The 24,236-nt window shown below is 39.3% G+C and overlaps 1 protein-coding gene across 1 annotated transcript in view; it reads left to right on the top strand.

The window, feature by feature from the left end:
• TGFBR3 (transforming growth factor beta receptor 3) overlaps positions 1-24,236 on the top strand; it is a 185,331-nt gene that overhangs the window by 95,653 nt on the left and 65,442 nt on the right. Inside the window, exon 4 of the mRNA XM_033114407.1 lies at positions 19,117-19,254. Coding sequence (XP_032970298.1) covers positions 19,117-19,254 — 138 coding nt within the window. The remainder of the gene's footprint in view (positions 1-19,116; positions 19,255-24,236) is intronic.

Genomic DNA, 24,236 nt, shown 5'->3' with positions numbered 1-24,236 from the left:
TTACTGACACTACCAGTTGTTCAGAGAACTGTAGGCTTTGGTCTAACCTTTTCATTTAGGGGGACACTGAATTCCAAAGTAAGATGCTTCAGCAGAACATTTTTTCTTTTTCTTTTAATGAATGATATGTTCAGAATCTGACGCGAGGAGGAAGAAGGAAGACGAGACTGGAAAGCACCAGTGTTTGTGGTATATAGTGAAAGTTACTTTGCTCTGTTTCTCAGGCATGGATAATTAACTTCTCCCTGAAGGCAAACAAATCATTTTCTGTAAATCACACAAGACTATTTTTATTCTAAAATTGCTTATAACAGTTCAGTTGCTTTCTTTTTTGAAAAGAATACTGTAAGAGAAATTATGACCCAAAATTGTTTCACGTGAGTACAGGAAATACTAGAAACATTGTTAGTTCATGCCATGATTTAGGGCATATCAAGAAGACATCGGTAGGGTGGAGAATGGTAACTTTAGGGATGGTAAAGTAGAGAGATAAGAGACTCTATTTCTTGCACAATAGAGAACCAAAGGTAGGACTTAAGAATTTTTGCATAGAATAATATAACCAGGACCAGAATTATTACCAGGCCTCATGAATTGTTCCTTGTAAAAAAATGCTCAAGGCTGGTAACTCCCTGATTCTTTGATTGTTTATGATTAAAATATACCCCAGACTCAGCTAGTGTGAGGGCCTGTGAGCTGGGGACCAAGCTAGGGAACAAACTCCTCAGGTCTAGGAGACTTGTGATTGAGGACAAAGGTTTAATTTTCTTACCTTGCAAGATACTCCTTGGTAATTCAGTAACAATGAATGACACTCTTGGAATGGGATCCTATACAAAATGGGCTTTTTTAAAAACCCTGTTGGGCCGGCCCGGTGGCTCAGGCGATTGGAGCTCCATGCTCCTAACTCCGAAGGTTGCCGGTTCGATTCCCATGTGGGCCAGTGGGCTCTCAACCACAAGGTTGCCAGGTTCGATTTCCCGCAGGGGATGGTGGGCAGCGCCCCCTGCAACTAATGATTGAACATGGCATCTTGAGCTGAGCTGCCACTGAGCTCCTGGATTGCTCAGTTGGTTGGGGAGTGTCCTCTCAACCACAAGGTTGCTGGTTCGACTCCCACAAGGTATGGTGGGCGCACCCCCTACTACTGGCCATGGCGGCTGGACCTGGAGCTGGGCTGTGCCCTCCACAATTAAGACTGAAAGGACAACAACTTGGAAAAAATCCTGGAAAAACACTCACTGTTCCCCAATAAAGTCCTGTTCCCCTTCCCCAATAAAATCTTAAAAAAAAAACAAAACACCCTATTATGATATATTGTATATTCATTTGAGCAAATAAGTGAGGCGATTGACATGTGTTTAATAAATTAATGTGTTAATGTGATTAACTAAGTGACACTTGATATGCCAGAAGTTGATGTACCCATTATTTATCTGGAGGTAAGCCATGGCCACATCTCAGTGAATTAGATTACACGCTATTCTTTCAGTTGCCCTTACTGATTAGCTAAGCTTGGCTTTCAAGGCCCATTGAGATCTGGCCCCAATCTACCTTTCCAACTTTATTTCTCTATTTTTCTTTTGTATATTTCCTCAGCTCTGTTTGAATTAAATGTTCCCCAAATCTACCCATGCTGCTCCCCCCGCCCTCCACTTTGACATTTCTCTTGAGGTTCTCCCTGCCCTGTCTCCTTAGTTCTGCCTGTTCATGTCCTGTACACCTTTGGGGTCCAGCAGAAGTGGGCCCTTTCGGCTCCCTACAGACACATTTACATCTATGTATCTTTTTTGCCCCCATGAAACTGAATTTCTTGAGAGCAAGTTTTATATCTGATTCGTATTTGAAACCCTTTCATACATAGTGCTGTTTCCCAAAGATAAGTTTATATATGTCTTTGTGGTTTTTACAATATTCATACATATACTACCTGTATTATTATTTATCTAATATTTTTCTTTAAATCGAAAAACACCTCATTTCACACTACACATCCTAAACACGAATCACGTTTTTAATAGCCATAAAGATAAACATGTAAGCAATTTTTAAAATATGGTTTATGTATCCCCACGCTTTGAGAAAGGTTGACTTACCAAAGTGCCTTCTTCTTACACGTAGTAGCCACTTGTTACCTGCAGAATGAATAAAATGACTGCAGAAAACATATAAAGAAAGAACATCTCCCAGTGAGCTTAGTAACTTCGTGGTTGTTAACCTGGAGATAAAACAGGGAGAAGCTAGCAAAGACTGAGCAAGTCTTTACGTGGAGCCATTCCTTCCTGTCTGTGATGCATTTACGTGTTAGACATTGCAAACTGCTGGGCCATTGGGGCTTGTGGAACAGTACGTTCTGTGGGTAGCAGACTCCCTGCTGATTCACGGAGCGTCTTGCTGAAACCCCAGAAATTGTGCAAGTGGACTCCCTCTCCATAACAGATTCCGGAAGCAGCACTATACATGGGATACATCAAAAGAAGGGGAATGTGATGTGTGTGTACACATCGTATTGTTCTAATTGAGTTTCTAAATGTTCTGTTCAGGAAAATTTGAGTTACAGAGCTCTCCCTCCCAGTAAGTGTTTCCTATGAATGCATTGTGTACTGCCAATATAATTCTGAGAATTTTTTTTCTATAAATTTTTGCTAATGGGAATTGCGTTTTTTTTTTTTTAACCTAACTTTTGAGGATGTTATAAGGCTACTTAGGTGTGCTGCTTTGAAGTCCTTCAAATAAAACATAAATGTTCTGTATGTTCAAGCTATAGTTAGCATAGCTAATAATTAACTTTAATCGTGTTAATTAAAATTAAAGGCTTTTATAAATCCGTGAAGAAATTTTTGTTTATAAACTTTATCGTTGCTGTTTCTGTATAGTGTAGAAACAATATGCTATGCTTTCTTATTTGCTATTTAAGCTATATAGCGTAGATTATGGGTAGTAGATCAGATACCATAGAACAGGTTCTTTTCCCATTTAGTCTTAAATAAGGTTTAGATTTTTTTTTTTTAAATATGTAGGAATTAGTCCATGTAAAGTCAGTATGGGATAAAGTCTGTTTAAGGCTTTATATTAAAGAAATCACCTTCTCTCTCTTTTTTTTAAATACAGGGTTGGGATCAACAGCTGTTCTAGCATGGGCAGGGTAACTTGATATAATGGCATACATTTTTACCCTGGTCTGCTCTTAGAGCAAATTTGAAATGGCTGTTTTGGAAAATGTGCTATGAATTTATCTCTAGACCTTCACACCAGAGCAGTTAGTTCAGCCCAGCAAATCCTTGGCACTTGAAGTGCATCTCTCATAACAGAACTTTGATGCTGTGACTTGATGCCTTGAAATCAGCACAACAAAATGGTGCTTGAAGAACAGTGTTTACTTTGATCATTTTTCAACTTCTGTGCCCCAGTCTTTTCACGGAGTACAAATTGCTTTACCAGAGTTATGGGGCGAAGCTCATGGACTGTTTTTGTAGTCTGGTTGCTGTGGTGATTCTTAGCCTCCCATGAAACTCCATCTCCAGGGAAACAGAAACCTTTGCAGCTGTCTCAACCTTTTTGGTATTCTATCTGGTGGAGGTCTTCACCCAGCTTGTAGCAAGCATGAGAGTCAACAGTTTGTGTCAGGGTAAACAAATACATGGAAACAGGGCATCTTATTCAGGACATGCTGTATTTCAAAACAAACAGCTCCCTTATCCTTCTCCCAAATCATATGGGGACTTTGAAGTATCTCCAAGTCTGGCTGAAGCCAGAGTTTCTTGAGCCATGGAGATGTTGTTGGTCATGATAGTGATGTGAGTAAGAGCTTTGGGAGAATGGCTGGTGACGTTTATGGAGTAACCAGGTGGGGAAGAAAGAGACTGATGGTAAAGAAGAAGCTTTAACAGGACTTGTGTGTGCCCAGGGAGGAGAAGTTGGTTGAGGAAGAGGGTGTGGGCTGAGTCAAGGATGGCAGCAGTTTGGTGTTCGAAGGACTTTGACGTTAAACTTCAGAGGAAGGCAGTATAGACAAGACCTTCCTTCCATAGGAACCAAGAGAATGCAGAAACGTAGCCATAGTTTTGGAGGGTAGAAGTAATGATAGCTAACACTTAAAGAGCACTTACTATGTGTCAGTCACTGTTCTAAGTGCGTTACACACATGACATGTTAAATCCTTTGACATATGATGGAATAGGCACAAGCATTATCCCCACGTTACAGTTGATGAAACTAATGCCCATAGAGTCTTAACAGGCTCATGTCCCTGAGGCTGGTAAATGGAGAGCTGAGACTCCCACTGGCTCTGAATCATTGCTCTTAAATACTAGGTCAAACCGCCTGTAATTTAGAAAGGAAGGCAGAGTGACCCAAAGGATTGGGTGACAGTGGCCAACTTGTAAGAAAGTGTAGATCTTGGAAGAGAGTTATGCCTTAAAATGTGTTTATTGATTCGATCATTCATTCATTCTCTCATAATTAAATATTTATGTAGTACCTATTCAATGCCAGTCGTTAGACTAGGCGCTAAGGTGATAAAATGACAAGTCCCAACCTCGCCTCTCAGATAGTTTATATGTGCAAAGTTACCTAATACAAGGAAGCAGGTGCTAGATGCTATAAGAGAAGAGTCAGGAGCCTCTGCTGGGAAGAGCTTTCTTCCTCTGGGTGCATTGATGACTCCTTAAAAAGCCTGGTATTTTTTTCTATGATGAGCAGAATTGATCCCATGTGAGAATATGCAATTGCAATTAACTTAAGTGTGTTAATATGAGGTCTGACAATTAAGTTTGTGAGCTTGTTGCAATGATTTTTCTAACCTTTTTTGATATCAGAGGGATTATTCATTATGAATTTGTACCAACTGAACAAACAGTTAATAACCAAGTTTACTGTTTGGAAGTGCTGAAAAGGCTGCGTGAAAAAGTTAGACGAAAATGACCTGAACTTTTCACAACAATTCATGGCTCTTGTATCATGACAGTGCACCAGCTCACACAGCACAGTAAACAAATAACTGTATTGGAACACCCTCCCTGTTTACCTGATCAGGTGACTTCTTTCTTTACCTAAAGGTAAAGGAAATATTGAAAGGAAGACATTTTCATGACATTCAGGACATCAAGGGCAATACGACAACAGCTCTGATGGCCATTCCAGAAAAGAGTTCCAAAATTGCTTTGAAGGGTGGACTAGGCACTGGCGTCAGTGCATAGCTTCCCAAGGGGAGTACTTCTAAGGCGACCATAGTGATATTCAGCAATGAGGTACATAGCTCGTTTTCTAGGATGAGTTCACGAACTTAATTGTTAGATTTCGTACATGCCTCTATTGCTTTCCAAATAGAACTGAGCGGTCTAACTTGCTGAGTTTGCATATAGTTTGTCCTTGAGAATTTCCAAACTACAGTAGAGCAGTATGTCCTTTTTATAAACAGCTCTGGTAGGAGTGGATTCCAGACTAGCAAATGGAGAGCGCTTCACAAGAAGGAAAAGGGTTTGAGAAGGCTTGGGAGATCCATCTTTACAGGAGAAAGTTCTCATGATGCCTCAGGTGCAAAGTTCCTGAAATCTGTTGTGGGCTTATATATAACTAATACATAATTTTAAACTATGGGGCAAGCATGTTATGAGTGCTTTACAAGTATTAACTTAATTACTCCTCATAATTTATCCTGCTTTTTAGATGATACAATAATGGCACAGAGAGGTCAAGCAATTTGCCCAAAGTTAAAAAGCTAGGGAATTAATGGAGTGGGAGTTGAATTCAGGGAGTTTGGTGAAAGTGTCCATGCCTTCAGTCATTGTGCTGTCCTGGTTAGTCATATTTTATGCATCCCATTTTGAGCCATAAAATAATAAAAAAGCAGTCTCTTAGGTGCTAAGATATTCTTAGGATAGCTTGAGGTTAATATAAGGTCCCCTCTCCCCATGAAACTGGTCATTCACTGTTTTAGGAGGGATGATACCCCACGTTACTATTGGCAGAACTGTACATTTTGCACACCATCCATACTTCATTTCTCAGTACGAACTGGGAACCTTCCATTGTGAGTGGAACATTTATAGAAGAAGAAACAGAAATCATATAATTTTGCTACTTGTTAATTCTGGTTAAAATGTCTGTTTACTTAAGTCATGTGAAATCTGATGATTACTTTGACTTTATTAGGTTTTTCTCTCTATTCTAAAAATGAGGATATTTTAGAATATTTTCCATCTGTACTGGTCTGAAAAATTTAACTTTTCATCATCTTTCTTTGAGAGAATAATACAGTTTTCCTTACACTTCAGAGTTTATAAAGAATTATGTTTATAATAAATATAAATTAACCTTTTCAACAATCCTGTGTGATTGCTCTTGTCTCTTTTAAGGTTAGGGGAGATTTAATAATTTATGGAGAATAATGTCTTGTTCAAAGCTAGTTCTAATTTTAGAATCTAGGCTTATAAGCAAAAGGCAACAAGCAGCCACAGACTCACATAGACCAAACATGGGCAGCTGTGACTTGAACCTACCATAACATATTCTGAACTTTTTATGAAATAGTACAGAACTGTCATCACGTCCCTAATAGATTTGCTGTATCCTAGTATATTGTTCTGAAATAATTACTGTTGAGGAACACTCAAAGAATTTATTGCATTGCTTACTAAATATATGGATTTCTAAAAACAAATTTAGCAAACTTCTTTAGAGAAGAAATGAAATAGGAAGTGGGTAAAGTGATTCTGGAAGTCTTTCCCCCCCCAACAGGTTGACAGATTTTGCTTGTTTCTTACAGGGAAGTTTGGGTCTAATTTGTTCTGCCTGGAGAACCAGCCCAGCCCAAGTGGCTGTTGCCTATCCAGACCCTTGACATCTTCTTCTCTTCCCACATACCCTGGACATAGCTCAGTACTGGTGTTGTCTGATAATCGCCTCTTCATGTGTCTGTCTGCCCTCTAGACTGTGAGCAAATTGGGGAAAGATAGGCTACATCTTCCTCATCTTTCTCTTGCCAGTAATCAACATGGTACCTGGCATGTCACAGGTACTTAACTAATGTTTGAATAAATGAAAAAAAAATGCGTAGGGGACACAGGTTACTCTCGGAAGCTAGCTTAGTGTGTGGCTTAGCTTTGGCTGCCTTAGAGCTGAGGATTAATGGGACCTCTCAGCCTTCTAAGAGAAATTGAGTTCCTTGTAGTATCACAGGAAGGTCTTTACAGATGAGATTTAAAACTCAAGACTTGATCTGGTCCATCCCATATGAAAATTCAAATCACATTTTTTTGGTATGTGGTAAAAACACATAACATAAAATTTATCATTTTAGCCATTTTAAATTGTACAGTTCAGTGACATTTGTACATTCACAGTGTAGTGCAACTATCACCACTATCATTCCAGAACTTTTTTATCACCCCAAAGAGAAACTCCGTACCAATTAGCAGTCACTCCCATTCTCTCCTAGTCCTAGGACCTGGCAACTAACTATATACTATACTCTGCTTTCTGCCTCTGGGTTTGCCTGCTCTGGCCTTTTCGTATAAATGTAATCATACAACATGTGTCTGGCTTTTTTTCACTTCACATAATGTTTTTAAGGTTCATCCATGTTGTGGTATGTATCAGTACTTCAATCCTTTTATGACTGAATAATATTCTGTGTGTGGCTATACCACATTTTGCTTACTTCAGATCACATTTTATAGAGAGATTTGTGATGAGTCAAATTTCTCTTTTCTGCTCGTACATCATAAATGACAGAATCTTAATTACTTCTACATGATACTGGTAACTTTGGAAGATTTAAATGTATAATCTAAGCCTGAATATTTTGTAATGCAACGCCCCTTCTTCCCCTTTTACTTTTCCCATTTTGGCTCTACTGACTGCTTATTAGTGGTATTTTCAAAGAATGAGTCATTGACAGAATGGTAGACTATAGTAGTTTTGCTGAAAATGAGAAGACTAGCAGCTGTTGACCTAATAGGCATTTGGGACTTGATTGAATTATGAACCAGTTTAAACTGTTTGATCTTGATAGCTTTTAGATATCTTTGAGATTCTAATTTCAGAATTAGAAAATTTCTTCAGAGTTATATTATGAAAGAGAAACTTGTACTTTCAGAGTTAGAAAATTTCTTCAGAATTGTATTATGAAAGACTAACTTGTACTTTCTCCATTTGCATGGGAAACTAAGCCTTTGTAAAACTCTTCTTAAATACAGGTGCTCCAACTGTACGTGTGCCTTCCATGTTTAACATGCTGAATAAAATTCAGAGATTAAAAGCTTTTTGTTTTCTCATTTTAAGCATAAAAAATGAGACTGTATAGAAAGTTAATACACAATTAGTATTTCCAAATGTTAAGGCAGAACCTCGTATTTCCTAGTATCAAGTAGAGGAAACAATTTTAATTATTCACTTGGAAATGAATTGATATCATCCTTTTTTCTTTCTGTTGCTCTATACATTCACTAATTCCCAGTAATATGAATTGATTTATCACGGTTTAAATTTGCTGACTACGTGTATTGTTTTGACAGGATTACAGTATTTTCATTATTGGGAAATGAGTGACTGGTATAGTATAATATTAGTTACACAACTTGAAAATCGAACGGTTTGTGTTAGAATTTGCACTTGTTTCATTCTGAGGTAACATTCATTCCTAGTCCCCGCCATGACACTCAGTTCTGATTTACCTATAAATAAATGTCAACAGGATCATTCTTGATCTAAATAAGGAACATTGTTCAGACTTCCTGCAATTTAAATTTTTTGCTTCTTCTTTTACTTTCTATTTTCTTTTTTCCTCCAGGTTATTAATAAGTACTTAAAGGGTTTTTAAGGATATAGAGTCACTATAATAAATTTGTTACCAGATGTTCTATTCCTTATTGTAACTTTGTCCCTTTCCGGTTAGAACAAATGTATTGAACTACTGTTAATGCTGCCTCAAGAAAATAAATAGGAAATTTAAGCCCTTCAGTATTGGCTTTAGGAAGATATTGTCCCATCTTAGACACTTATCAACCACAGCATGCCAAGTTCTTTATGCCTTTTTGGCAAATTTCCCTCTGCTTTCTGTGATCATAGGTCTTGCTCTGAAAACTCATTGCAGGGCTCAAGGGAAACTGAAGCTGAGTTCGAAAACAAGTAAAAGTACTGAATGTAAATACTACAGACTGCTTTTGCTCTATTGTGCATTAGGCTGTCCTGACACAGTTCACTACCTGAATTAAAAACATTTAAAATTCTATTGTGTATATATACGACATCTTCTTCATCTAGTCATCTATTGAAGGACACTTTGGTTGTTTCCATTGTCTTGGCCATCATAATTAATGCTGCAGTGAACATCGGGGTACATATGAGTATATATCTTTATGGATAAATGTTTTCATGTTTTTTGAGGTAGATGGTAATTCTATTCTTAATTTTTTGAGGAACTTCCATACTGTTTCCATGCTTCTAAAAAATAGTGGAACATTTGATCAAAGAAAATAACGCCTTTTCAGGATAAATGCTCCCAAAACATAGAACATCATCTCCACCTTTGACTTCTGAGTTATTTCTCCCTCTCAAGATAGGCCGTGTAACAATGAAACTAAAGTTCCTCTAAAAACATTTCCGCTTAAAATCATAATCTGGCTGGATGAGACCAGAATACCCATACGGGCCAATATTGTGAACTTCAGGAGTTGTTTTTTTTGTTTTGTTTTTTTAAACTTTTATTTATTTAGGTGGGTTTTCCAGGACCCATCAGCTTCAAGTCAAGTAGTTGTTTCAATCTAGTTGTGGAGGGTGCAGCTCAGAGTGGCCCATGTGGGGATCGAACCAGCAATCTTGTTGTTAAGAGCACCGCGCTCTAACCAACTGAGCTAATCGGCTACCTCAGGAGTTGTTTTTTGTTAGAGCTTCCAAAGGAAACTAGATTTCACAGAATTCCCAAGATTTTCCTGCCCTGACCAGAACTGAGTTTCCTTGGTAATTCGGTCTAGTCCATATATTAACTGGGAGCTCCTGAAGCTCAAGGTATGACTGGCTTGCACCTCTGCTAATTCCATGGTCTCTAAAAATCCAGAGGAGGGTATATTTGGCAGATTGCCAGAGCCTTAGAGTTCTCGTGGCCATCTCCACTTCCTGGGTTTATAATTCTATGTGTGATGTGTCTGAGATACACTTGATTCGCTTGGATTTGAAACACCACCAGCACCATTTTGAGTTCCATAAAGCATTTGATCATGGGAACAGTGAGCATTCTAAAAGCTTTTCTAGAGGAGGTAGAGGACGATTTCCATCAAAGCAATGCAAACAATTTTAGCTGGCACTATAGACATCACTGTTGATAAAAATACTTGTTGACCCATCCCTGTGGAGTTTCACTGACCTCTCAGTTGGTGCTAGCTTCCTGTCATCTTGCTCACAACTCAATGCCCCCCCCTTCTTCCTTATCTTTCCTTTTCCAGATGCAAAATAGTTCCTGCCTTTTACTCCTGTAGAGTGGCCTCATGTGAAGCTGATAAATTGTAAATGGGCATATGGTGTCACTTTTGCCCCTAGGCCAACACCCAAGATTAAGGGTGGGGTGGGAAGGTAGGGCGCAAAAAAGAGAGAAGACAGCGACATTCATTTTACTCCTAGCCCTGCCCCTTTCTAGCAGTATGACTTTGGAAAAATTATTTATCTCTGAGCACCGATTTCTTCATCTTTAAAATGGGAATAATTAGATGATTATGTAAAGCACCTTTTTCTGCTGAGAGCATCAAGTCTTAACCTAATAGAAGGACCGTGGACCTGCCTATTGTCTTTCCTTGGAAGGAACTAATGATGGCTGTCACTACAATAGTGACTGCCACCACTAGTCTTACTAACAACAGTACCTCAAGTGTAATGTTATTGAACTTCTGTATCTTAGTAATTACTCCTCTCCAGATTGCTCTTTTGTGCTAGACAAATGACACTATATGCCCATTTAGAATTTCTTATCAGCTTCAGGTTAATATACTAGCTCAGGGGAATTCAACTGCCATTTTTTAATGCTTGGAGCATCTTAAATTATCACCTGAACACCAGTGCATTTTGTGTGTTTTTTTTTTTTGTTTTGTTTTTTTACCCTTACAGATTTACTAACTTTAAGGTGTTGCTTAAGAGCAATCTCTGTGACTGCAGTTGGCGTATGGAAATGATTAACCCAGTACTAAGATCATGTGGGAATCGGGTTCTTGCTGTGCCTGCTTTTATCAGCTTCTACTGGTCACCCCAGTAATTCTCTTTGTTATGCATTTCTGTTGTTCACCACAGTACTGTCAAGCAGACCGTTTTGGCATCCTATTATTAATAGACATGTACATGTCAAAATACCATTTTACTAAGTAGCAAAAACAATTTTAAGCCCATTACAAAAAGTAGAAGTTGAGAGGAAACAATAATGAAGTGTTTGGAGTGAACTTGTTTATTAAATGTGACAAGGAATATAAAAAACCTTTCTGCACATAAATCAATGTGAAGATATTGAGTTCCTTCAATTTGTCTAAAATTTTAATTTCTAACTGTTCTAACACACTTCACTGCCTGAATGACAAGCATTTAAAATTCTGTGCCTCTAAAAGACAGTAGAACATTTGGTCAAATTTTTTTATCTTTGTTATCTATCCCTTAGAAGGAAAACATGCTCCAAAGGTTTTTGTTTTTTTTTTTACATTTTACATATTTGTACTTGCATAACTGTTAAAGATAACAGGAAAAAAAATGGTTTCTTTTTTTGCCCAGTGTGGTCCAAATACGTGGCTTAAGTACTGCTCTATCTACCCTGTCCTGTTCACACAGCCAAGGATGATAATCAGGGCACTTAGTCCCACAAAGCCTGAGTGTGGCCTCAGAATCCTTTCCAACATACATTCTAGGCAGCCCCTATCATTTATTTTGGTAGCATGAGTTGGAATATGCTTTTCTCGACTGTTTTCAAGTTCAAGTCAAACTTGATAGTGACGTTAATGTTCTCTTTACTAGATGCACCACCCCCCCCGCCATTTCTTTGTTGGATGCCAGAAAAGCATGGCAATATGACTCTGTAATAATTACTTGAATCACATTTCATGAATAGTTTTTTTATGGATTCCTCTAGAAAACGTGTGGACTGAACACTAGATGTCCATCCCTGTGCTAGGCCCAAGGATGCAGACATGAGTGAGACTCAGTTTCTGCCCTTGAAGAATGCCCTGAGGATTTCACAGTGTAAAGGGAGGGGAGTAAATGGCAGACATCTGACCAGATCATTACAGTGCCATATGGGAGTAGAAACACGAGTGTGGTCTGCAGGAACCTCTGCCTGTGGATGGGGAAAGATTTCACTGGAGATTGCATCTTGAGCGGGACACACATGTCTGTGCAGGAGCTGGGGGGAGGGTGCTGGATACCAGGGTCCTGAAAAGCCATGGTGTGTTAGTGACATACAGTATGATATTCAGATGGCAGATACTTAATACTAAAGGACAATGGGAAAGGGCCTGTCAGTGTTCTCAGACCTGCTGTCAGTCAGCAGTGGCCTCCTGAGGGTTCTAGCAGCAGGTTCCTATCCCAGGATCTTCCCACATCCAGTGTCTCCCTTTCCTTGCCCCTCATCCCCATAGGAACCAGGCTATGGGCTACTACGGGAAGAAAGGCACAGGGTCCCTAGAATCCCCATGCAACTCTCCCAGGACCCCTCTAGAGGGTCATGACCTGTCGTTTCAGAAATACTCTTCTGTTTATATGAGTTCTTGTTCCTCAACCCCCAACCCAAATTTAGTTCCGAGTATTTTTCCAGAGCTTCAAAATATAGAGCAGAGAGGGCAGACTTATTTCTGCATCAAAAAAAAATAGTAATTTCTTTTTTCCTGATTTGTGGTCATATTAGCTTATATTCAGAGGCTCCCAGGGAATCCTGAATCCTGTCCTTTTTGGAGGGGTAGGAATTCGTTTTGGAATTGACTGGCTGTGTCCCCCTCATCATGTTGAGTGGTTTTAAGACAAAAGTTAAGTAGCAGCTTGATATCATTTGCTGTAGCAGTGTGAAATCTTTTTGATACAATTTGTCATGGCAGTGTGAAATCTTTGACCCCAGTACTGCTGAGACCAGGGAGAATGGTCAATAGACCCCGCTATTGATGACAAAGACAGTTAGGGGGTCGAGATTCCTTGAATTCAGCACCAACTGATTAATGTGCCTCTGGAAATTCAGAGAAATGTTAAAATAATAAAGAAATTTTTAAAAGCTCCAAATCCACCCCTCCAAGAATATTTTGAGAGAATCTTTTGATACAAATTCACAAATGGCAAAAGACAAGCAATGGCAAATAAAATGTCAGCTGTAGGGGTTCCTCACACCAGAATACACTTTAAAACACTACAACAGCAGCTAACGACTGTTCCACACTCCCAACAATTGGTTGCACATTTCACATGCATCTGGGGTCAGATTTGAATTCCTAAAAGTCTATTGCCCAAATGTAAGTGAAATTCAAGTTCAGCTGTGGTACCCTAGTATCCTGAAATAGAATTGTGTCTCACTGTCTGTGTGGGTAAATTATGGGTGCTACAAGACCAGATTCACGATGTTTTCAGTTACTACCAATACTACCATGTTGCCGCAAAAATCAGACCTAGCCAGACCATCAGCTCTAATGCGTCTTTTGGAGCAAAAATTAATATATAGCCCGGTATTACATTTATATTATATTATGTAAGACCCGGTATTATATATATTATATTATACTATAGATCTGGCCTTACAGTAAAATAAGACCAGGTCTCATATTAATTTTTGCTCCAAAAGACGCATTAGAGCTGATGGTCCGGCTAGGTCTGATTTTCGGGGAAACACGGTACCTTTGAAGTGGGCATAGGTGATGGCTACATACAGCCAAGGATGTGATTTTATGGGTCTTGGTTATAGACACACTGCTAGAGTTTTTTTCTTATCTCTCTTTGTAAACGGATGATTGGATCATCCATTTTGGAGTGTTGTTTGGTCTGGTTTTAGAAAACAGGAGTCTCTCTGGTAGTGTTTGGGATGACTTCATTGTTTCATAAGTCCATAGGGGCTGTTACAGGAATCAGAAATGTTGAAATAGAACCTTGCTGACACGTTAGCAAAATTGGATAACTGTTAGACTCTCTTATCAGTTGTTTCACTCAATTTGCTTTTGTTTTAACAACTCCCAGGAGTAGGGGGTCTAACTAATAAGAAATTTTTTGATATCCCTATGGTAGAAATATCTTCCATCTCTACTATGCATCCTGGGAAATTCAAAACAATTTTCCTGTGGCATTTTTCGATAAAGAGAGTAGAGGTTTCTTTTTTTTTCTTTCCTGTAAGAAAATACATAATTCATTTTCATAACATGATTTACAGAGTTCGAGACAATATATAGTTTTTGCTTATTAAAGATAATCTTTGGAGAACGGAGAGATCTTCACCCTAACAAGGTCCAGAGAAAGTTGTCCTGACTGTTTTCTGGTGACAACATGGGCAAGGAAGGAAGGACATGCTTCCTAAATGGGAGACACGAAGGTTGGTTGTCTTTCCACTTGGATACTTGATGCTCCTTAGAGTTGGCCTTGACTTGGGTCAAAATTGTGTTCAGATTCCCCAGAAAAGTACTCAAAATGATTTACTTTGAATTTCTTTATGAAATAGGAAAAATATATTAATTACGACTAAGTTTGTTGAAGTACACAGATAACCTCAGAAGACCTAGTATAAATAGATGTCATAGAGCAGATTAGACCAATTAGTTTTCCTTCATTTAGGAGAGGGATCAGCAATCTATGAGGGGCAGTGTCTACATATGGAATGTGACAGATCAGATGTACTTGCATTTTCTCACGGCATTAGGAACACTGAAATTCAGTGCTGTTTGTGACAAACATGATTAGAGCAGGAACTCCTGGACTAGGTTTTATGGTTAAAAGAGATCGCTGAAGCCCCAGAAACTGCATGTGGAAGTCTTTTAGCTCTGAGTTGTCAGCTATTAAGTTCTTTCCCTGAGAAGATGACATCTTAAGACCAGAGATCTATTCTAGTTTAATTAGATGGAGTTTTTTGTGTTGTTTCTGTTTCTGCCACTAGAATTTTCCTGCTCTTCTACAATGAATTCCTTAACCTCGGTTAATGTGTATTTAATGTGGAGTTCATGGGCCTGGCAATGGATGTATTTGTATTTCCCTGACATTGCCTGTAAAATTTAACATGCATGTGGACGTGTGTGTGTGTGTGTGTGTGTGTGTGTGTGTAGAGGGTTCATATCTTGCATTAAATTCTCAAATGCTCTGTAACTCCCAAAGATTAACCAAGAAGCCAGTAATTTAGAGAGTAGTCATTGCTCCCTCATTTGGGATGCATCCTCCTTGGTCCCATAAGCCTTCACCGTCACATGGTCCCTCGGTCCAGTTCGGTATTATGAAGCCCATGAACTAAATGGTGACCCTTAATTTTATGTAAATTTGACATTGGATTGGTAATCAACTCTTTACTATTTGGATTTCTGAGCTGGAAACTTACTGGATTTTTCCATGGGCTATTTCTTTACTGCTGCCTGCCTCAGCTCTGGTAGTGTTTACACCGTGATCACTGGACAGTAACCTACCCATGAAAAACTTTAGCAGTATGTTTTTATCTTTGTCACTATAGTCTATCCTGAGCTATAATTCATTCTAAAGAAGATTTTCTTTCTTTTTTTTCCCCCCAGCCTGAGAGAAATTAGGTACTTTAGGCAGGAATTCTTTAAGAGATACCCAGGTATGTTCTCCCCACATTTCTGGGAGCTCTTACACCTTCATTTCTTTTGTTGGTTGTTTTTGGTTGTTCCCTATCTTCCCTTCAGCAAGATTTATTCAAGTGGAGGAAGGATAGAAGAGGAAGGCTGCTGAGGGATTAGGTGAGCGGGAGACTTTCTGTTCCTGCCAAATGATCTTTTTAAAAAAGTACTGAGTATGTTTCTTTTAATTTCCTAATCATAGTGTGAATTCTTCTTTGCCAAATGGTTTTGGGGCTTTGCCTGGGCCCCATGTGCCAGAGTCGAGGATTCATCTTGGCTAGACATTGCCACATATTGAAGAGGGAGCCGTTTCCAGGAAAGCTCAGAGAGCTGTGGCTCCTAGAAATCTTTCCTTGATTGTGTGAGCCAGGCCTTGACACTTTTGACCATCTGGAAAATTTTGGACCTAGGCACCAATATCTGTCTTATACATATTTTTCTTTTCATTTCCTAAGTTTTTAAAAAAATATTGTTTGTTTGAGATATATATTTATTACTATTTTATCTACACACTCCAAGAAGAATTATATGCCTGAGGGCTGCAAAGAAAATCATCAGAAAAAGAGTCGATGTAGCCTCTATGGATATGCATTGCTATTCTTTGTGCCATTATGGTGCTCAATAAACAGTTTTGGAATGAATAAATCTGGAAACTCTTTACGGACACATATTACTAGTGACAGAGTGTTTCTTTTTTCAGGTACTCTTGAACAGTAATGATTTCATCTCTCCTTTCTCCACTCTCCATAGTGTGTGCTTTCTATAGTGTGTGTCTCTCTGTTTAAGTTAATGCTACAGTTTGAATCTTAGCCACTGCTCTGTTTCTACAGCCGCTCTTGTTTATGGTGGCGATCAATCTGTGTATTACTAGCTGCAGATAGGGTCTCCCAAATGCTGTGAGGTAAAGTCTGTACAACCAAGGAACATTTTATTTTGTTGTAGCTGTACTTGACATATTGCTCATTAGTACTCTGCTTTTAGTACTTTTCCTTATGCCAAATATAAAAGTGATCCTAGCTGTCTTGGAGACATAACTCATCGTAGTTTGAGTATTGCTCGTTTTTTTCACTTTTCTGTGAACTGGCTAGCTAAATCCCTTTGAACCTATATGCAGCCTTCTTTACCTTTTAGGTAACATACATTTATGAATTTACTGTGATAAGCCAATCATTTAAAAAATTATCTACTCTGTGTTAAGCATAGTATTAAACATAAGACATACCTTTGCCTACTGAGTATTTATAGTCTATTTTGGAGATGAAGATACACACTCAACAGTTAATGAATGAGATTGTATTATATACTATAATTATATACTATATGTATATTATATACTATATATGTATGTATATGTATATTATATACTATATATGTATATTATATGCTATAATACCATCTCATTCATTGTAAATTATTCATAGAATAAAATACTTTCATGGTGTTGAAAATTAGAACAATTAGGGGGCTGGCCCGGTGGCTCAGGCAGGAGCTCCGTCCTAATGCCAAAGGCTCCCAGTTCAATTCCTACATGGGCCAATGCCAGATGGCTCAGTTGGTTGGAGAGCGTCCTCTCAACCACAGGGTTGCCGTTTTGACTCCTGCAAGGGATGGTGGGCTGCACCCCCTGCAACTAACAATGGCAACGGGACCTGGAGCTGAGCTGCACCCTCCACAACTAAGATTGAAAGGACAGCAACTTGACTTGGAAAAAGTCCTGGAAGTTCACACTGTTTCCCAATAAAGTCCTGTTCCCCTTCCCCACCCACAAATAAAATAAAATAAAAATAAAAACTTTCTCAGAATATTTTAAAAAAAGAAAGAAAGAAAGAAAGAAAGAAAGAAAGAAAGAAAGAAAGAAAGAAAGAAAGAAAATTAGAACAATTAAATAGCCAGTTGGCATTTACTGAGAGGCTACCATGTGCTAAGGGTATCAGTGCCTTATCAGTGACCTGTGAGTATACTGCAACGCGTGACACTGGTGTCATAGGCAGTCCCTACAATAAAAGGTAGAGATACATGAGGATCTCAGTAGGCCGGCAGCCTCTGGGAAGATATAAAGTAGTCCAGCTTTGAGTGTTCTGTTCCTGTTGATTGTATGGACTCAGAGCCTAGATCTAGACCATTTAATCCTCATAAGGATTATGGCTGAAGATGTACAGTTAGTCCCAGTGGATCATTTATTCTGTGTCTCTCCAGCTGAAGCCCTTTTTTACCCTTCCCCTCCCTTATCACTTTTTGACGCTCTTTAGTGAGTTCAGTTTGTTTAAATATGTGATTCTTGGGTCTTGCCTCACCCCTCTGTAGAGAAAGCCAGTGTGAGACATGCTAATGTGAAAGCATCTGCTCAGTTATTTCTGTATCTACTGTTTTGCTTTCCTGTGTTCATGTTGACCAACCTTGACTCGTGTGCTCCAGGAGGACATTATTGAACCCACTGGTTCCTGCTCTCCTCATAGGTGCTTTCTGATGGCGTTCATGGCGACACTGGTAACCTACAGTAGTCCTTGATCTGCTATCAAAATGGCCATAGTTTTCCTATCCAGGCTTATGGTTTTCTTCCGTTTCCTTCCTTCCTTCCTTCTTTCCTTCCTTCCTTCCTTCCTTCCTTCCTTCCTTCCTTCCTTCCTTCCTTCCTTCCTTCCTTCCTTCTTCCCTTTCTTCCTCCCTCCCTCCCTGTCCTTCTCCTCCTCCTCTCTTCCTACTCCTTTCTTCTTCTTTTTGACTGGGGCTATATACAATCAGTTTTTATTCTACGTGTTCTCTGTGCTTCATTTCTTTGGAAAACCCCTTCAAGCTAATAGCAGGGATGATGAAAGCACTGGCAGCTCACTTTGGCAGCCCCTTTCCCTTAGCTTTCGACACTTTTCTTGGCAGAACTCACGTAACTTTATAGAGGTTGGAGATTACCTGGAAGAGAAGAAAGTCATTTCTCTGGTGATCAGAGGATGACCTGCCCTTAGAGGGTTCTGGACTCCAGTTTTCAGCTCAGTCATTTGACTTGAAGGATAAGGCAGGCCTGAGGAAAGGTAACTTTTATTCCGCCTTTGCCGACTTTGAAATCAACGTGTTCTGTTTATTTGTGTTCCACTATTACTGGGAGCTGAATCATGTTTTAGTTGAGATGAATGTGGATTAAACCCTATGATATAGCCGTCTTTGTAGTAAAAAAATGGTCAAATATTGGCAATGTCATCTTTTTCAACCTAATATATCTTATCTATGAATCTGAACTAGCTTATAGCCTCCTTCTCTTAGTGGGGAGCTGTAAAACAGTATTCCAGATGCTACGCTAAGTGGTTTTAATGGAAAGCCAGTGCTAAGATTCCTCTGTTTTGCTTCCTAGGTCACTCTACACCTGAATCCCATCTCCTCAGTCCACATTCACCACAAGCCTGTCGTGTTCCTGCTCAACTCCCCACAGCCCCTGGTTTGGCATCTGAAGACAGAGAGGCTTGCGATTGGGGTTTCCAGACTTTTCTTGGTAAGTGTTTGAAACCCTCCCACAGTGGTCCTTAGCACAAGGCTATAATGACATTCAAACTTTGCAAGCCTTTTTTCTTTCTTTCTTTTTCTTTTAAGATTTTATTAGGGAAGGGGAACAGGACTTTATTGGGGAACAGTGTGTACTTCCAGGACTTTTCTCCAGTCAAATTGTTGTCCTTTCAATCTTAGTTGTGGAGGGCACAGCTCAGTTTCAAGTTGTTGTCCTTTCAGTCTTAGTTGTGGAGGGCGCAGCTCAGCTCCAGGTCCAGTTGCCGTTGCTAGTTGCAGGGAGCACAGCCCACCATCCCTTGCGGGAATCGAACCGGCAACCTTGTGGTTGAGAGGACACGCTCCAACCAACTGAGCTATCCGGGAGCTCTGTGGCAGCTCAGCTCAAGGTGCCATGTTCAATTTTTAGTTGCAGGGGGCGCTGCTCACCGTCCCTTGTGGGACTCGAGGAATTGAACTGGCAACCTTGTGGTTGAGAGCCCACTGGCCCATGTGGGAATCGAACCGGCAGCCTTCGGAGTTAGGAGCATGGAGCTCTAACCGCCTGAGCCACCTGGTCGGCCCCAAGTCTTTTTAAAAGGCTTGTTTCACTGAAATAATACCAGACTCCACAGTGTGTTAAATTTGGAGTATGCTCTTAGTGATACTTGGATGGCATAGATAAGCTTTCATAGAAAACAAACACCACTCACATGCCTTCTTCTGCGGATGGAGAGTCAGGTCTAGTTTGCACGTCAGAGCAAGACCTGCAGTCATATTCTGTGTGGCCTGAGCTTTGGTCTCAGCTCTGAGGTCCCCTTTGTGGCATCATGAGCAATGTAAATATTATAAATAGCCATTGGGTGTGTGGTCTGTGACCACAAAATAAATGGCGTGCAAACCCATTCTATTTGTATATAACACAGGCCTCATTTCTGATACGAGGATCTGTTTGTTGAGAAAGTGACACAGTGAGCTCCAAAATGAAAACATTTGTATTTTATAAAAAAGCTGGAACCCAGCTCTTGTGGAAAGATCCAAATATTACCTACTATTTGTAAATCATGTCCTTTTAAGTTTGCCAGAACATTCAAGTTTGCTAGTTGTGGAGAAATTGATGGGTTGTTTGGATGGAATTTTTGGGGTATGATATCATGTCTGATGATGAGCAACGCTGCACTTCACAGTGATAGCTCACACTGTCTATTGCTCGAGCTTCGTGCTAATGTCCTCAAACTTGCTAATGTCCTCAACTGCAGAGCCTTGGGCTTTTAAACCTCTCCTGCCCACAAGCATTCAAAACAAGAAGAGGCCTCAGTTAATAGTCTTTCTCTTGCATAACGAATAAATTCTTCCTAATTAATTACTCTTGATCCAGATATGTAGTTTCTTGTCACTTGTATTTGAAAAGTACTTTTAAAAACTCCGTGGTACCCATTACATAAAGTAAGACTCCATAGTCAATACAGTTAAAAAGTAGCTAAAGAAATGAGTAAAACGGGTAGAGAGGAAAGCTCCCTTTTATAGTAGCATGCCAGTCTATAAGTGGAGAAGGAATGATGGAGTTAGAAAATCATCATTTTGCAGCCATCATAATAAAAGTCGATTATTCAGGACACATCAGTAGATGCTAAATCTTGTGGAGGCGGAGGGAGTTTGAAGAACAGTACATTTTCATAGTTTCAAATTACTTACTAATGACAAGGCGAACTAGTAACTGTATGTAGGGGAGCTACCCAGCAATACCTTTATTAAAGGATCCAAATTAACATCAATATGATGAAGATGGGCATTGTGTGCCTCTAGATGTGATAGCCTGAGAACAAACACAGCATCGCTTCTGAAGTATTTTAGCCCACAGTGCACATAACCTGACTCGAATCATGAGGAAACTTTGGAGAAAAGCAAATTGAATGACATTCTATAAAATAACTGGCCTATGCTCTTCAAAAATGTTAGTCATGACAGACAAAAAGAGGCTGTGGAGCCATTCCAGATTCAAGGAGACTCACAAAACATGTGTGATCCTGAACTGGATCCTCTTGGGTATGTGTGTGTGTGTGTTGGGGGGTGGGGGGACACGTTGCTATAAAGTACATTATGGGGATAAAAGGCAAAATTGGAATGGAGCCTATAGATTAGAGTATTGTATCAATTTTATATTTCCTGAATTTAATAATTGTACTGTTGCTATATAAGAGAATATCCTCTTTAGGAGACATAATACACTTAAGCATTAAGGAATAAAAGGCCAAATAGTTCAGGAAAAAAATACGATGGATTAATAGAATAATAAAACAAATATGGCAAGATGTTGAAAGCTGGGAAATCTGGTTAAAGGTCATACAAGAGTTCTTTGTACTATATTTGCAACTTTGTAAATGTGAATTAACTTCAAAATAAAAAATTTTAATTCAAAAGTACATTTATAAGGTAGGAATTACTAATAACTTAAAGTGTGGCCTTTTTTTGAGACTTGAAACTCTCATTACTTCTAAATTAAAAAGGCCAAAAGTCAGAGTTGTTATTACTAGCACATTTATTTAGCACTTAGTACATTCCAAGTATTGCACTAAGTTCTCTGATACTTTACCTCATTCTCACATTAACCATATGACGTTGGAGGTATTAGTTTGGTGCAAAAGTAATTGCGGTTTTTGCAATTTTTTTTTTTTTTAAACCTTTTAAACTGCAATTACTTTTGCACCAATCTATTTACCCCATTTTACAGATACTTTTACAGATGAGGAACTAAGACTCAAGAGAGGTTAAGTAGTGACCTAAATCAAACGGTTAATTACCTGGCAGAGCTTGGACTCAAACCCAGATAGGACTTACTCTACAAACTCTTATGGTGACTTGGCTCCCTTCACACTCATAGTCATCGTCAGTCTCCTGTAATTAAAGGTATTTGTGATAGTAAGACTAACGGCCACATTCAGAAGGCCATATACATACACACTTAGCCTTGATAGTGCAGAGCTGTGCTATCCGTTACTCGCTATGGGTAGCTATTTAAATTCAAATGAACTCAAATCAGAACTATGGTTTCTCAAGCACACTAGCCCCACTTCAGGTGCTCAGTAGCTACATGAGGCGAGCGGCTGTCACATTGGTTAGGTTATGGAGAGGTTATGAGCGAGGGCTTTGCTTACCTTGGTTTGAATCCAAGCAATAATCGGGGGCAAATTATTTTATTTCTCGAAGCCTGACTTTCATCAGCTCTAATATGGGAATAATAACAGTCCCTACATCATGGGGTTGTTATCTTGATTAAACGCGCTTACGTGTAAAATGTTTAGTACAGGCCTTGACATTAGTAACTTCATGAGCATTACCTGCCTCGTTTGTTCCTGTTTGTTATTAGTCATAGTAAAGAACACTTGGGAAGGATGTTGAATTTACATTTCTAATTATAAAACATCTAGTTTGGCCGGCCCCAGATTGAAAGGAGTTCCTATTTCCCTGGGCTCCAGGCCCAGATGAAAAATGTGGGGCACATATACCATAGTTGTACTGGTCACTTACTGGATTCCTTCTTCAATCTGCCACTCCATGGGGTTTTAAGGGAAAGTATCTTACTCCTAGTTATGTATTTGCTTTCATTTTGTTCAAGATCTGTTAAGAACTGCCTCTTGGCCATTAGTGTAAGACGTACCAACAATGACACAAAAAGGAGACAGTTTTAGTAAACAATTTAACATCAACCCTATTTGGAGTTAATCACCATGTTAAGGAGATTGCAGATTAAGGGATGAACCTAAAATTACCAACATGGGGGAAGCAGCAATGGGATAAGTGTAGGATTTGAATTCTGGGACACCTGAACTCTGTCTGCCTTGTTGTCCAGCAGGTTTTCTTTAGGGAAGACGGTTTTCTCCCATCTGTACATTTCTTAATGGCCTGGATGAGAAGGGGGAACATCTGTTTTTCATTCAGTTTCTGAGATCAGCAGAAGACGAGTGTTGCAAGTTCTGTCATAAGCTGGGCAGCTTTCTCTAATAGAAAGTGTGCTGAAGTAAAGAAGACAAGACTTTCTTATAACCTGAAATGAATTTCAGAATCTACTCATCCACTTGACAGCCATTGCAGAAGAGCGATCAGCTGCTGGATAGAAACCCAGTAGTGCGTTGTTTATCTACTTACAGTAGTTAAGAGTTAAATTTTGTGGATAAGGTAACTAAATTATTTGGCATAAGATGTTTTATCCAAACACTTCAGAAGGCCCATGGAATCTTTGAAAACTGAGGGTTAGCTGTTTCCGTCACTGTCTTTTCCAAGGTTAGAGAGCTTAGAGAAGCTGAGGAGAGAGTGGTGGGTCTTTTAAATTTCAGTTTAAGATGCCTACTTCCTTGCTTCCTCCCTGACATGCTGCTGAAGGATTTGCATTACTGTCTTAATTAAAGCTGTCTTTACTTTCTAGGCAGAGCTGTAATACTTTAACAGTTTGTTTGTTTGTTTGTTTTTCTAAGTAGGGTGGTAAGAAAAGTTCAAGCAATGGCATCTACTCACCTATCTGGATGACTTTTTAATTTAAGTCAACATGTCTGCATTATCATAACTAAAAAGGAAACCTTTAAAAAAAGGAAACCTTTCATAATTTCTTAGCAGGCCTTGTGTTACTCAAAATGTCTCAGCCAACCATGAGGATGACTAAAAATATTGTATAGCAGGTCCTCAAACAGTGTTGTTTTTGTTCAGCATCATTTTGTTATAACTGGTGATAAGGAAAAAAAAAAGATTTCCAGCCAGGGCCACTGTCTGTGTAATTTGCACGTTCTCCCCATGTCTGCCTGGGTTTTTCTCTGAGGACTTCAGTTTCCTCCCACATCCCAGAAATGTGCACCTGAGGTGAATTGGTATGTCTCAGTTGTCCCAGGCTGAGTGAGTGTGAGTGTGTGTGAATGGCCCTGCAACGGAAGGTCGTCCTGTCCAAAGTGGGGTCCCACCTTGCATCCTGAGATGCCAGGATAAGCTCTGGCCACCCGCAAC

This window comes from Rhinolophus ferrumequinum, chromosome 9, assembly GCF_004115265.2.
Source record: "Rhinolophus ferrumequinum isolate MPI-CBG mRhiFer1 chromosome 9, mRhiFer1_v1.p, whole genome shotgun sequence".
NCBI lineage: Eukaryota > Metazoa > Chordata > Mammalia > Chiroptera > Rhinolophidae > Rhinolophus > Rhinolophus ferrumequinum.
Note: the sequence above shows the minus strand (reverse complement) of the source record. Positions and strands in the feature narration are given on the sequence as shown.